Source organism: Pan troglodytes, chromosome 13 (assembly GCF_028858775.2).
Source record: "Pan troglodytes isolate AG18354 chromosome 13, NHGRI_mPanTro3-v2.0_pri, whole genome shotgun sequence".
Taxonomy (NCBI): domain Eukaryota; kingdom Metazoa; phylum Chordata; class Mammalia; order Primates; family Hominidae; genus Pan; species Pan troglodytes.
In genome coordinates, this window is record NC_072411.2 from 75,278,435 (window position 1) to 75,291,754 (window position 13,320).

At 43.7% G+C, this 13,320-nt stretch overlaps 1 protein-coding gene and 1 long non-coding RNA gene across 4 annotated transcripts in view; one reads left to right on the forward strand and one right to left on the reverse strand.

Annotated features, from left to right (window-relative positions):
* MAP3K20 (mitogen-activated protein kinase kinase kinase 20) overlaps window positions 1-13,320 on the forward strand; it is a 191,822-nt gene that overhangs the window by 151,747 nt on the left and 26,755 nt on the right. For all 3 annotated transcript variants that reach the window (XM_003309428.7, XM_016950051.4, XM_016950052.4), the window contains 5 exons: window positions 2,338-2,382; window positions 4,842-4,872; window positions 4,970-5,109; window positions 11,009-11,071; window positions 12,042-12,134. In XM_003309428.7, the coding sequence (XP_003309476.3) occupies window positions 2,338-2,382; window positions 4,842-4,872; window positions 4,970-5,109; window positions 11,009-11,071; window positions 12,042-12,134 (372 nt within the window). The remainder of the gene's footprint in view (window positions 1-2,337; window positions 2,383-4,841; window positions 4,873-4,969; window positions 5,110-11,008; window positions 11,072-12,041; window positions 12,135-13,320) is intronic.
* The window catches only part of LOC129143420 (uncharacterized), an 84,768-nt gene that overhangs the window by 30,353 nt on the left and 41,095 nt on the right, over window positions 1-13,320 (reverse strand). The window lies entirely within an intron of this gene.

A 13,320-nucleotide genomic window follows, 5' to 3' on the forward strand; every position in this document is an offset into this window, starting at 1 on the left:
GAACTCATCCTACAGCAGATACACTGATATGTTAACAAGGTACAGAAAACATAAAGGAAATGGTAAGCCACTCTGTGGCTGGAGATCATTAACTCTTATCCCCCGTCTTGCCAAATTCAAACCGTCATGAAGCAGTGCCTGGCTCCAGCCTTCCTCTCACTGATCTTTGCTAGCATTGTGCAAAGAATCCTGCTGGAGTGAGCGTCCAGCTGAAGCCAGTGCGTTTCCCTAGGCATCGTATTGGAGAACCATCCTCAGTGTGCAACCAACCCCCTCTCCTTTCAACATTAAAACCAAAGATTCTGGTTGTGATTAGTTATTTCATTTACAACTTCTATTCTATTCAAAAAAATACTTTCTCAATTTTGTTTAGTACAACATTTAGGAATTTTATAAAAATAACACTACACATCCCCTCCCCCCAACTCAATTTCTATAAAGGTGAGCCTTGATGCAGGAAAGTATTTCTGTAACTCAGACTGTTGTTTCTTGAACGAACCAAAAAAGTTTCGTATTTCACATTTGCTTCTGTGATGGGAGAAGGGAATGGCATGATTCTGCAGCTGTGTCCAGCTGCCCTGTGAAGAGACAAAATTGTCACCTATTTTTCTTTGATCCAGTTCAGCTTTAGATTCTGTTCCTCAAGTCTTTCTCCTTTCCCCATTATTAAAGCAAGTGAATGTGTGTGATGACTCCTACCCACCTCAAGTGTTTCCGAGGAGGCAAGGGCAACCCTGGAGGGAAGGGAAGCACATGCAGGTAGCAGAGTATACGCAGAACAGGATCGATTTCAGTGTGTACTTTATGTCCTGACAACTTGTCTATAAATACTCAAACCTAAACATTCATATCCATTTCAGCTAGTGGGTTTTTCCGCTTGCCTTCCCACCCTGTCTGCCTCATTTACCCTTTTTCCTCCAACATGAACTCACTGCCTTCCATTCCCATCCTTCCCTCCTGTCCCTCCCTCTCCCGCCATGCCAGGTTTTGCCTTGTTGCTTCTCTTTACCCGGAATCACCTCTCTTCTTGCCCTACAGGACCCAGCTCAAGCCGTGCTGCCCTCCATTCTCCCATCTTATTTTATGAATCCCTTTGTGAATACATCCGTCTATGGTATACCCATAGACATTGAACTCTATACCAGAGAACTTAGCATTCCAGTAAATGCACCCTTTAATTTTATTCATTCTTTAAAATGACTCAACAAAAATTTACCAGATACCGTATGCCAGGCACTATGTTAGGCATTAAGTAAACCGAGATTCAGGTGACCTTGGACTCCCCCAGGTATAATTTATAACTGTATTAGCCCCAGTTAAATTGAAAGCTCCTTGAAGGCAGGGGCTGTGCCTTTCCTAGCAGAATTTTGAGCATGTGGGTACAAAATACCTGTAAGTTAGAAAGGTTAACTCACCTACCCTATGATTTTTATACTAACAGTAAAAGCCACCAAACTCAACTTCTTTTTTTTGAAACTCACTCACAAGAAAATATTTGTAACAGAAGATGAGTGACGTTTTGCCATATTATCTCATAAGCAATTCATTTTTGGGGGGCAAGTTAGGCTATTTAAAGCTAATAGCTGTACCAAACTCTAATTTGACTTATAGGACACACAGACTTCTAAAAATTATGTAAGCATTTATTATTTAGATGGCCATGGGGCATATATTGAAGACAGTAATTAGTTCTTTGGCTCTGAAAATGGTGCAGGCCGAAGTCCTCTGGAGGCATCTTCATTTGTACTTGTGAACCTCACAGGGAGGTATTTTAATCTGTTTTAGTTAGAGCAACTCTGCAGCCTGGGTTTCTTAGGACCGTACCAATTTCCCATGTCCTTCTTCATCCGTGGGTGCTAACATTTGGTTTTTAAAATATTGTGCAAATGAGATCTTTAAACACTTAGAAATTCCCCCTTGAGAATAGGCATAATACATGATCTGGTTACTAAGTGGTTGCTTTGGAATTTTCATTAATAATCCAACAGTCCTCATGTTGGCTGAGACTCTGAGGAAGACTCTAGGTCTCTGAGAAAATGTCAGAAATTCCTTGACTGCTGAGGCCTGATTGTGGGATGTAAAAACCAGGTACCAACAAAGGAATATGAAACAGCTCCCAAAGTACATGAATTGTTACTGAGAGATTGGTGAACATTACTGGAGCACTGAGAACTGCCTCTTAAGGTCAGGAAAACTGTTTTCCATTCAACCCAACCTGCAGGAGGAACCAAGCCAGAGCAGCAGCTGAGAGCTGAAAGAGTGAGACAAGAGGATGAACCAAAAAGACAATGATAATATTACTTTTTTTTTTTCATTTCATGCATATTTCCCATGCAGCTGCTGCCTTCCTTTGAGATTGGTGCATGGACAGAAGACGATGTGGTAAGCTCTTTGTATTCATGCCTTATTTGACTTGAGCAGGTATTTCATAAATTTTTCCCTAAGTTTTTAGGGGAAGAGATTGGGCCTTAGGAAAGTCTAACTAGGAGAAGTTGACAAATTCTTTTCTCGCTCTGTCTCCCAGGCTGGAGTGCAGTGGTGCGATCTCAGCTCACTGCAACCTCCACCTCCTGAGGTTCAAGCGATTCTCCTGCCTCAGCCTCCTGAGTAGCTAAGACTATAGGTTCCCACCAGCATGCCTGGCTAATTTTTGTATTTTTAGTAGAGATGGCGTTTCACCATGTTGGCCAGGCTGGTCTCGAACTCCTGACCTCAAGTGATGTGCCCGCCTCGGCCTCCCAAAGTGCTGGGATTATAGGTGTGAGCCACTGCGCCTGGCCTTTTTTTCTGTTTTTAATGCAATAATGATTGAAAATAAAGCCTCAAGAGTAAAGCAAGTATCTCTGCAAATCTTCTAAGTGGGTTCTACCTTCCTAAATTGCTCTGAAAGTATTCCAGAATACAGTAACAAATACCCATGAGGAAATTAAAGTGGCAGCTCGGGAAAACAAATGAACATACTTGAAAAAAAAGTGATCTTAAATCTTTTTACAAGAACAGGGGTGGCCTCGAGCCATGGTAGAGGAGGATCTGGTCAAGGCAGTGCTGGGCTGGTACACCGCTGAACTGGCTTTCCTTCCACCTCAGGCCTGTTTGAAAGTGAGGCATCATATTTGCCAGCCTTATTCTGGCCTCCCAAGTGGGAATAGACACAAGCACGCCCAGACATTCTCTGTAGCTTTAGCCAGAGAAGCCCTGTGCTTTTGAGAGGCTGCACTCAGACTGTTGAAGTCCAAAAGAAGTCCTGCACTCTGCATTCTTGATAGAAACCCTGAGAAACAATCCAACTTAGTCTGTTACATCACCATATCTATTTTTTTAGTGACAAAACAGGTATGAAAATTCCTGATGTGAAAACTCAGAGACTAGGTTGGGCACGGTGGCCTGTAATCCCAGCACTTTGGGAGGCTGAGGCAGGAGGATCACTTGAGGTCAGGAGTTCGAGACCAGCCTGGCCAACATGGTGAAACCCCATCTCTACTAAAAATACAAAAATCAGCCAGGTGTGGTGGCACATGCCTATAATCCCAGCTACTTGGGAGACTGAGGCAAGAGAATCGCTTGAACATGGAAGGTGGAGGTTGCAGTGAGCTGAGATCACACCACTGTATTCCAGCCTGGGCAACAGAGCAAGGCTTCATCTCAAAAAAAAAAAATTTTTTTAAGTTCTATAAAACTCAGGGACTTATGCTATCCAGGTCTATTTAACAAGCTCAGGGTATCACTAAATGAAAGTGAAAAAAACAAAAGATGTAATGCCAGCCTTAGTGGGTTTGGGCTCCAGCCCAGGGAACAGACCAGGTGCCACAAAGTGCAGACTAGCTACTGGAAACTCCTCAAAAGATCTGTTTACCTAGCTCAACCTGGTTTTGGGCCCAGGCATTTCCCTCTCTGCCCTTTGTATTCTTTTGAAGTGCACCTGCTTTCAACATTAGCTAACCTCTTTGGCTTCCGTAGGGTAAGGAAACTTGGCACCAGTTGCCACTATTTTTTCCCATTCACTGAGCCCCAGTGAGTCTCACTTTCCTGCCAGCCTTGCTTAACAAGGAAAGAGGACTCAGGGTCTCCTTTATTCACAAGCCTGGATATAATCTCTTTATCCCTAGCTGCAAAGTTTCCCCTGTCATTTGAAAAGAAAATTTTGAAAAATCACTGAGTTCTAACAGCTATTTTTAGTCTTTGCTCTGAGGCTGAGTGGCTTCCAGGCCACTTAAATAAAATTCCAGAGTTGAGGGCTCCCCAGAGAATCACAGGGACTGAGTCTGGCCTCCCATCCTTCTCTCCTCACTAAGGTACTGTGAGAGGCCACCAGTAAACCCAGACCCTGTGATATACAGGGACTAAGGGTCACTGGGTCCAATCTCCTCATTCTACATAGGAAGCTCCACACTTTGACTTGGCTGGGGCCACGTGGCTACTTCATGACCTGGCCTAGAACAAAAGATTCCTTCTGTCTGTTGCTCTGTCCACTGCTGTGTGGTCCCTGGAACTCATACAATTCCTGAGTAAACTGGTGCCCCTCAGCAATCCAGGGGACCACTGGCACATAAATGGAAAAATCACTATAAGTAAGAACCCTCTTGAAAGGATTTAAAAATATCTCCCAAAGAAGGAGGAAAACCAACGGTCTTTTAACTGTCCAAGACCCCCGAAGAGAGGGATATCTCCCATTTGAAAGCTTGAGGTTTTAAAACTACAAAGAGAAAGTCTTCTATTTTACCTTTGTGGTTGAGCCAGGAATTAAAGTTATTTTGATCTATTGAAAACTCTATGTTTACTGTGAAGACTGGCCACTGACCATGTGTGAATCTTCAAAACCGTATGTGTCCTCTCTTTCACAGTATTGTTGGGTTCAGCAGCTCGTCAGAAAAGGCAAGTGGAATAAGTTACCTTCTTCAGTCATGGAGTTAACTTTGTTTTGGATGTGATTTCATCTAACTTTATTCTGCTTTCTAATCACTTCCTTCAGGTGACTCTTCAGCAGAGATGAGTGTATATGCAAGCTTGTTTAAAGAAAACAACATTACAGGGAAGCGGCTGCTGCTGCTGGAGGAAGAAGACCTGAAAGACATGGGCATTGTCTCCAAGGGGCATATCATTCACTTCAAGGTACCTGAGAAAGGGACAACATTCCATCAGCAAACCCTTTTTTTGTTTGTTTGGTTTTTTTTGAGGCAGAGTCTTGCTCTGTTGCCCAGGCTGGAGTGCAAAGGCACAATCTTGGCTCGTTGCACCCTCCGCCTCCTGGGTTCAAGCGATTCTCCTGCCTCAGCCTCCCAAGTAGCTGGGATTACAGAAGCGTGCCACCACACCCAGCTAATTTTTGTATTTTTAGTAGAGATGGGGCTTCACCATGTTTTCCTGGCTGGTCTCCAACTCCTGACCTCAAATGATCCACCTGCCTCAGCCTCCCAAAGTGCTGGGATTACAGGCGTGAGCCACCAGGCCTGGCCTCCATCAACAAATCTTTATTGAGCACCTACTATGCAGCAGATCACGTGTTAGGGGCTGCAGATGGAAACAGTGCTATGCTGGTCATTACTGTGCTGAAATGCTTACACAAGTTGATAATCAGCAGCTGCCCCCAGGCACCCCTATTCCTTCCTCATAATCCAAACAGCAAAAAGGTGCATACATGGTGTAGTAGGAGTCACAGGGAGATAACCTGAATATCACCCCCCTGCCCTCAGGAAGTCTCTAATCTGGTGGAGAAAACAGATACTGCTTATGCGATAATGGTAAATGACAGCTGTAAGAAATACCACAAAGGCAGTGTGGTGCCTGGAAAACAGCCATCCACCCAGAATAGCAGGAGGTGACTCAGTTTAATTCTAGAGAGGACAAAAATCCATCAGGAATCCCTAAGGACCCCAGAATTTCTGCATGGCCAAAGGGAAACCTAAGCCAATGCAGTAACCTAAAGGCATTTGTAATTTTTGTCATTATGACCTGGAACAGACACCACCATGTATGTGTTTTAATCCCCACTTACTCAGGAAGTTCTAACATTTCCCCCAAAACTTAACTGTTAAGTAGTTTCAAAGCTAAACCTCTGTGTTCGTTGTGGTGGTCGTGGTCATGGTTGTTTTTTGTTTGTTTTTGTTTTTTCAATTTAGCAACTTAAACTGAGTAAGAATTGCTGGCATCTGTGTGGTCATTGTGACTAATCTTGTTTCAAGAGAGATCTTAGAATAAAATCAGGTTTGCTCCCCAAACCCACCCCCCATTCCGGTGTGGGTAGATGGACGAGTGTGTATAGGTTAGAAAGAAGAGAAACAGAATAAAGGAGAAAATTTAGAAAAGGCAGCCTCCTGTCCAAATCCACACCTTCACAAAGGCTCTACCAACACGCCAACTAGTCCCTACCTCAGAGCTACCCACACTGACCTTTCTAGAGAAATCTCCATTAAGGCCCAAAGAGAGCCCATTCATTTCATTCTGTGGACCCTAGGTCCAGGAAGAAACATCCTTACAGACTCTCAGCACCCTTTGCGTAACAGTAACAGCTTGGCACTCACCCACCAGAGACCACTTCCACAACAGAAAGAGGACCTTGCTGTCTTCTCCCTCTTAGAGGAAGGGCAGGAAAACTCATGCATAGCATATTTCCCAAAGGCTGGCAAAGAATGTAATCCCAGCCTCTGGGTGTGGGCAAGTCCATCCTAAAAGCTATGCTGGCTTAGGTGGGCCACAGTAGGAAAAAGTATTTTCTGCAGTACAGAGATGTTTCAGAGCTCCAAAAAAGAAATTTTGTAAATCTTGTCCTATTTGGCAGATGCCAAATAAGATGCTCCCACCTCCCCTTCCCACCTGCCATCTTTGAAAAGGCCCAGTATTCCTTAAGGATCAGTTCGGAGGAAGGGTGGTGAGCTGGGATATCTCACCAGAAGCCCTCAGTGATTTACATCTTTCCAAGGGTGGCCCTGGATAACCTAAGTACCCCTTTCATGCTGAGCGGTATCATTTAGGCAAGCGAAGTCCAGACTTACTGTTTATTGTTCAAAAAATTCAGTGAATGTCTACTAATTGTGAGACTGGGCCTATGAAGATTCAAAGAAACCTGTGGTTAAGGAATTTACATCTCAGAGAAAAGATTAAACGTGCACACAGCATCTCCTTGGCAATTGGGAGGAAAGGACCAATTCATTACCCGGACTTGGGAGAGGCCATGGTGGGAGATGGAGAGGGTAAACTTCACAGACTGGGTGGCCCTTGAGCCGGATCTTGGAGGAATGACAGATTTTGGAATGTAGACCAGGAAAGGAAGGAACATTAATCTAGACAGAGAGAACAAAGAGTTAAGAGAAATGGAAGAGAATGTGGAGGAACAGAAAAGACGAGTCCCGACCTAAGTAGCATAAGCAGCTCCGTCTGCAGAACACGGGTGATGAGTAGAACGCATGGCACCTGAAGTGGAAGGAAGGTGGGGCCAGATCCTGGACAGCTTACAACTTCAGGCTGGGGGGAAAGAGCTGGAATTTGACCAGCTGTCGGGAGTATTGAGAATTGACATGTTTACACTTTGCTTCTGGAAGTTTCAAAATGTATTAAAAAGGCAAGGCTGGGTTTTGAAAAAACAGGAGGGTATAAATGTGGAGAATAATAAGCACTGCAGTGTAGCAAAAATGCGAATGGAGAGAAGGGGAAGATGTCACAGGTAAGAGGGCTGTTCTCAGGCTCAAGAAGGAAAGCACAATGAAGTATTGATTGTTGTGGACAGACTGGCTGGGGCCGCTGTCGCAGGCAGTAAAAGAATTTACCAAGACAGTCGTAGGTAAAGAAAGGCAGATTTATTAGAGAAAGTATGAAGATGCGTTGCAAGGGTGCAATGGGCAGCACAGCAGAGAAGGGGCTGTCTGCCAAGAGGCAGGGGCTTGAGGGAAGTTTTATGGGATCATACTGGAGGGGCTACGTGCAGATAGGGTGTGCAGACAAGGTCATGCTGCTGGAGTTACTTGCAGAATGAGGTATTTGGGAACAGGTTGTTGTGATTGTCTGTGATTAGCCGTCTCTCAGAACAACTGTTATCCCCCACCTGGGACCCCCTCCTCGTTGTTGCTTACTTATTAGGACTCCACACTGATATGTGCGGCAGCATGGATGAGCCTTGAACATGATGCTAAATGAAAGAAGCCAGACACAAAGGTCACATATTGTATGAGACATCCTGAATAGGCGAATCCAGAGAGACAGAAAGCAATCAGTGATTGCCAGCTGCTAGGGGGAGGAGGCAAGGGTTCTTGACTGCCTAATGGGAGTAGAGCCCCCTTTGGGGGTGATGAAAATGTTTTGGAACTAGATAGAGGTACTGGTTGCACAACATCGTGAATGTGCTAAATGCCATTCAATTGCCCACTTTAAAATGGTTAATTTTGTGGTATGTGAATTTGACCTCATTAAAAAATAATAATAAAGCAAAGGAAAGCACAGGCACCTCTACACCCTGCCCAAGAGTAGTCTTCTTCCAGCTAGGAAGCTTTCTGTCTTTGGCAGAAAGGATGTGTGTGGCCAGGAAAGTGAAGAGGAAGACAGGAATATCTGTCCACAAAGTAGGAAATAAGGAGAGAATGCTGTTACAAAAGTCAAACGTTGGAAAAGCTTTAAGATAGAATCGGTGGTCGAAAGGGTCTCAGGGCCAGGCACCGTGGCTCAAGCCTGCAATCCCAGCACTTTGGGAGGTCAAGGTGGGCAACTCACTTGAAACCAGGAGTTCAAGACCAGGCTGGGCAACATGGCGAAACCTTGCCTCTGCAAAAAATGCAAAAACTAGCCAGGCATGTGGTGCACGCCTGTGGTGGTCCCAGCTACCTGGGAGGTTGAGGTGGGAGGATCGCTTGAGCCCAAGAGGTTGAGGCTGCCATGAACTATGATTGCACCACTGCACTACAGCCTGGGCAATAGAGTGAGACCCTGTCTAAAAAAAAAAAAAAAAAGGCAGGGACAGGGGACAGGGGTCTAAGCTTGCAGAGAAGCCAAGGAACATGCAGAGAGAAAAAGCCCTGTTGGAAGCAGCCACTTAAAAGTAAAAAAAAAAAATTATTTGACCCACTAGAGTGGAGTCAGTGTAATGTCCTCTTTTTATGACCTCTGCAGAGGGTCTGCCCAGAGCTCCAAATGAAGGAGTAGCCTGCATCTGTTGGGGGACCTAACACTGCCCTCAAACTCCTGAGTGAGTCTGCACTCAGTCATTCTAAAGACAGTCATTCACAGAGGGGCAGTCTCCAAAGTGTGGAATGCGGACCCCTCCCCCTTACTGCCAAGGCTGGGGCTGTATGTAAGAATGGCTACCCAGTGGGGGCTCAGCCAACAGGTGACCACTAAACTCAGCCAGAGCATGGGGATTTCCAACAAGTTTATATGAGAGGGAAAGATAAAGGGAAAGGGTCATGTGCACTTACTCTAGGAGGGCCCTGCACAGACTCAATTAAGATAAGTAATGCTCCAAGCTGGGCCTTTGGGGATGAGTAGCTCCACACTGGAGGAGTCCTCCTGGTCCTTGTCAGAAGTGTTTCTCACACACAGCCTGATGGTAAGAATGCATCCTTTATTCTTTGCGCTTTCACTGAGGAAGGCACAATTGTTGTGTACTTTCTCCAAGAGTCTCAGTCCTTAAATGGTAGGTGATCAAACTGGACAGTGGAGCAGTATATCCACCTTTTTTTTTTTTTTTTTTGAGCTGGAGTCTCACTGTGCCGCCCAGGCTGAAGTGCAGTGGTGCGATCTTGGCTCACTGCAACCTCCGCCTCCCGGATTCAAGCGATTCTCCTGCCTCAGCCTCCTGAGTAGCTGGAATTATAGGCGCAGGCTACACCACACCTGGCTAATTTTTGTATTTTTAGTAGAGACAGGGCTTCACCATGTTGGTCAGGCTGGTCTCGAACTTCTGACCTCATGATCCGCCCACCTCAGCATCCCAAAGTGCTGAGATTACAGATGTGAGCCACCGCACGCGGCCCCCACCCATTCTTTTCCTTTGTGTTTGTCCCTCCCTTTAAGCCTGACCATGGCTCCCTTCTTCTCTGAGCCTGCAAGCCCTCGTGTGGAGGAGTAGAGTGTAAGAAGTAGGACTGAACACCCAATAAGTGTTCATTACATTGTCAGCTGTCAACAGTTTTTCTTTTGCTTTAAAATAAAATGCATCTAATTTTCTCAGGTTGGTACTTTTTTACTCTCTCTGCAATCAGTTCTTAGAAAATCTGAACTGTGCCTGCTGAGTATCCAAAAAATCATCATTTAAATTGTCTTCCTTTCCTTTCAGATTTGTGTTTCATTGGCAGAGGGGATGTTGGACACATATCCAAAGAAATGTTCTTATAATGCAATCAACCTTTTAGTGAGATTCTAGCCTTCCTGAAAGTCTGGTGTTATGTGCCGTGCTGCTTTGCTCACTGTTATTCAGAGTGGCACCTGCATTCTGTACAATAGAACATCCACTTCTCAGTACTATACTCTGCCGGCGTTTGAAAAATTGTTTTATTTATTGCTTAGTCTGAGGTTCAACATCTTTAAAATGTCTTCTTTCTTGGCCTCATCCCTGTAATCTGAGCACTTTGAGAGGCCAAGGCAGGAGGCCAAGATTTCAAGACCAGCCTGGGCAACAGAGTAAGACCCCATCTCTACAAAAAATAAAATAAATTAGCTGGGTGTGGTGGTGTGTGCCTGAGTCCCAGCCACTTGGGAGGCTGAGATGGAAGAATCTCTTGAGCTCAGGAGTTCAAGGCTGTGGTGAGTTATGATAGCATTACTGCACTCCAGCCTGCATGACAGAATGAGACCTGGTCTCCAAAATAAAAAATAATTTTTAAAAATTTCTGGTCCTTTAAATAATTACAAACCACCTACACTGCTTTGGACAATGAGATTTATTCTAAATAGACGTTGGATATAAATGCCCCCAAGATATTTTATGAACTAGGTAAATAAGGAATGTTTTTGTTTGTACCCCATGATTTTAATCTTCTCTTGGTATTATTGGATCATTAATAAAGTCATATGATTTTTTTTACAGTCAGCCATTGAGAAATTAACCCATGATTACATAAATTTGTTTCACTTCCCACCACTAATTAAGGTAAGTAAGGTTTTTCTTACCGACACTAATGCTACCTTTATTGACACATGCACCTGCTGCATCCACACCTAAATTTGCCAATGTCGGTAATGGTTGTTTGAAGTGAAATTTCATCATATCTGTCTAACAAAAGGCCCTTTGAAGCAAGGGATGTGTATAAATTGAACACCCTTGTTCCCCACAAGTTGAAATATTAACAATTCGTTCATGATAAGAACAACACACCTTACTTTAGTGGCTAGGAGTTGTAAGTGCCAACATTGTAGGTGAGGTCCTGTGGCCTCCCACCTGGCCCTGGATACTTTTCAACATGTAAGTCACTGAGAGAATTCATACCCTGGAGCGCTCGATCATCAACTTTCATAGGGGATGGGAGGTTTACTATTTGAATAACATATTAGTATACTTAACATTTCGCATCTAGTTTAAAGGAATATGGCATACTTCGTTTAAAATCAGCAAATACTTGCAATTCATACACAGAACTTTACTTATTCACTAACAGCTATAGTTTTTCATCTCTAAGCCCTCAAAGACTCGTTTTGTTCCTCTGCTTCATCCTCCATCCACATTTGCATCCTCCATCCACTGCGTAATCCCTCTTTGGGAATAGCTTGTAAATGCCCTGGGTATTGTGAACCTCTAAAGTTGAAATCTCACAATGCATCTCGAGGTGCTAAGTGCATTTCTAGGGTAAAATTGCACAATGCAAGATGCACTGTGATAAATGTAAGACAGTGACATTCAATTTGAACTGCATGAAATAAATCATTTGGCAAAGTCCTGAAAGGCATAATATGTCATTTCTGTTGGTTGATGTAATTAGAATTTGTAGCTTAATCCAAAATAACCAAAAGTTAATAGATTAGAATAGAAAAAAAAAAAAAAAACTAGTGCCAAGATATCATCTTCTTTACATGAAAAGTAAAAACAACATCTAGAATAATTGGTGCTTGGTTTCCTGTTTTAGGACTCAGGAGGTGAACCTGAAGAAAACGAGGAAAAAATAGTGAACCTGGAACTGGTTTTTGGTTTTCACTTGAAACCAGGAACTGGCCCACAGGTAAATCACATTTTAAATCCTTTGGATAAATCTCAATCGAACTACTCTTTTTTCTCTTCCGTAACTCCATGGTTTTATACACCCCCTACCAGCTGGTAACTGGATTTTGAGTAAATTTATAGACTTTATAAAATAGAATTTAGCTGAAAGGCTGCCAGCTGCCTCTGTAATCCAGTCTAGGAATCTTACTTTCTCAGTCAGCTGAAGACGCCCATGTGAGGCCACCCAAACATCAGGATAACTCACAGTAAAGCATGGACAGGGAAGGGGGGCCGTGGATACCAGACTGTGTATACCACTCATGTCACAGCTTCCTGCTGATTCATAAGAGAAAGCAGCTTTATAATACCGAGAATAAAAACTAAGAATGAAACTGTAGGCCATGTGGAGACCCAAATTATCAGCTCTAAATAGGGTGGCAGGGCATTTGAGCAACACTTCTTCAATAAGCCTCTCAGTTTATGTCATTTTGAAAGTCTGGAAAAATTATTTGGCCTAGGTAGCCTGTGAATTAGAATTATAGTAGGTTTGTGTTACTTTTGATTACTATAAATAGCTAATGATAATAATGATAACTTCTGTTAACTGACCACTTATTGTGTACCAGGCATACAGTACTGAAGTGTGAAAACTACTTTCCCCCATTTTGCAAATGAGGAAACTGAGGCTCGGACAGGTTAAATAACTTGCCCAAGGGTTACATGGCTAGCAAATAGCAGAATAAAGATTTGAATGCAGGTTGCTCTGGTCTCAGAACCCAAGTTCTTAACTACTCATAATGTGGAAGCCTTCCCTTGAGGGAAGCCAAGGGACCTTATAAATACAGCTCACAAGCTGTGTGAGCCTACCGATTGCTCTGGTAGGCTCAGCTGGCCCTGGCCTTTCCTGAGTGAAACCATGCTTGCTCCAGGCCATTCCTGGGAACCAGTGCCTGGGAATGATTGGAAATTGTTGTGAGGGGTTGAGTTTTTCCTGGGCCTTCCAAAGATGCTTTTTCTAATAATCCAGTTAAAAATGGGCAAAAGATCTGCATAGGGATTTCTCAAAAGAAGACATACAAATGGCCAACAGGTATATGGAAAATGGCTCAGCGTCACTAATTATGAGAGAAATGCAAATCAAAACCACAATGAGATATCATCTCACCCCACTTAGAATGGCTTATATCCAAAAGACAGGCGATAAC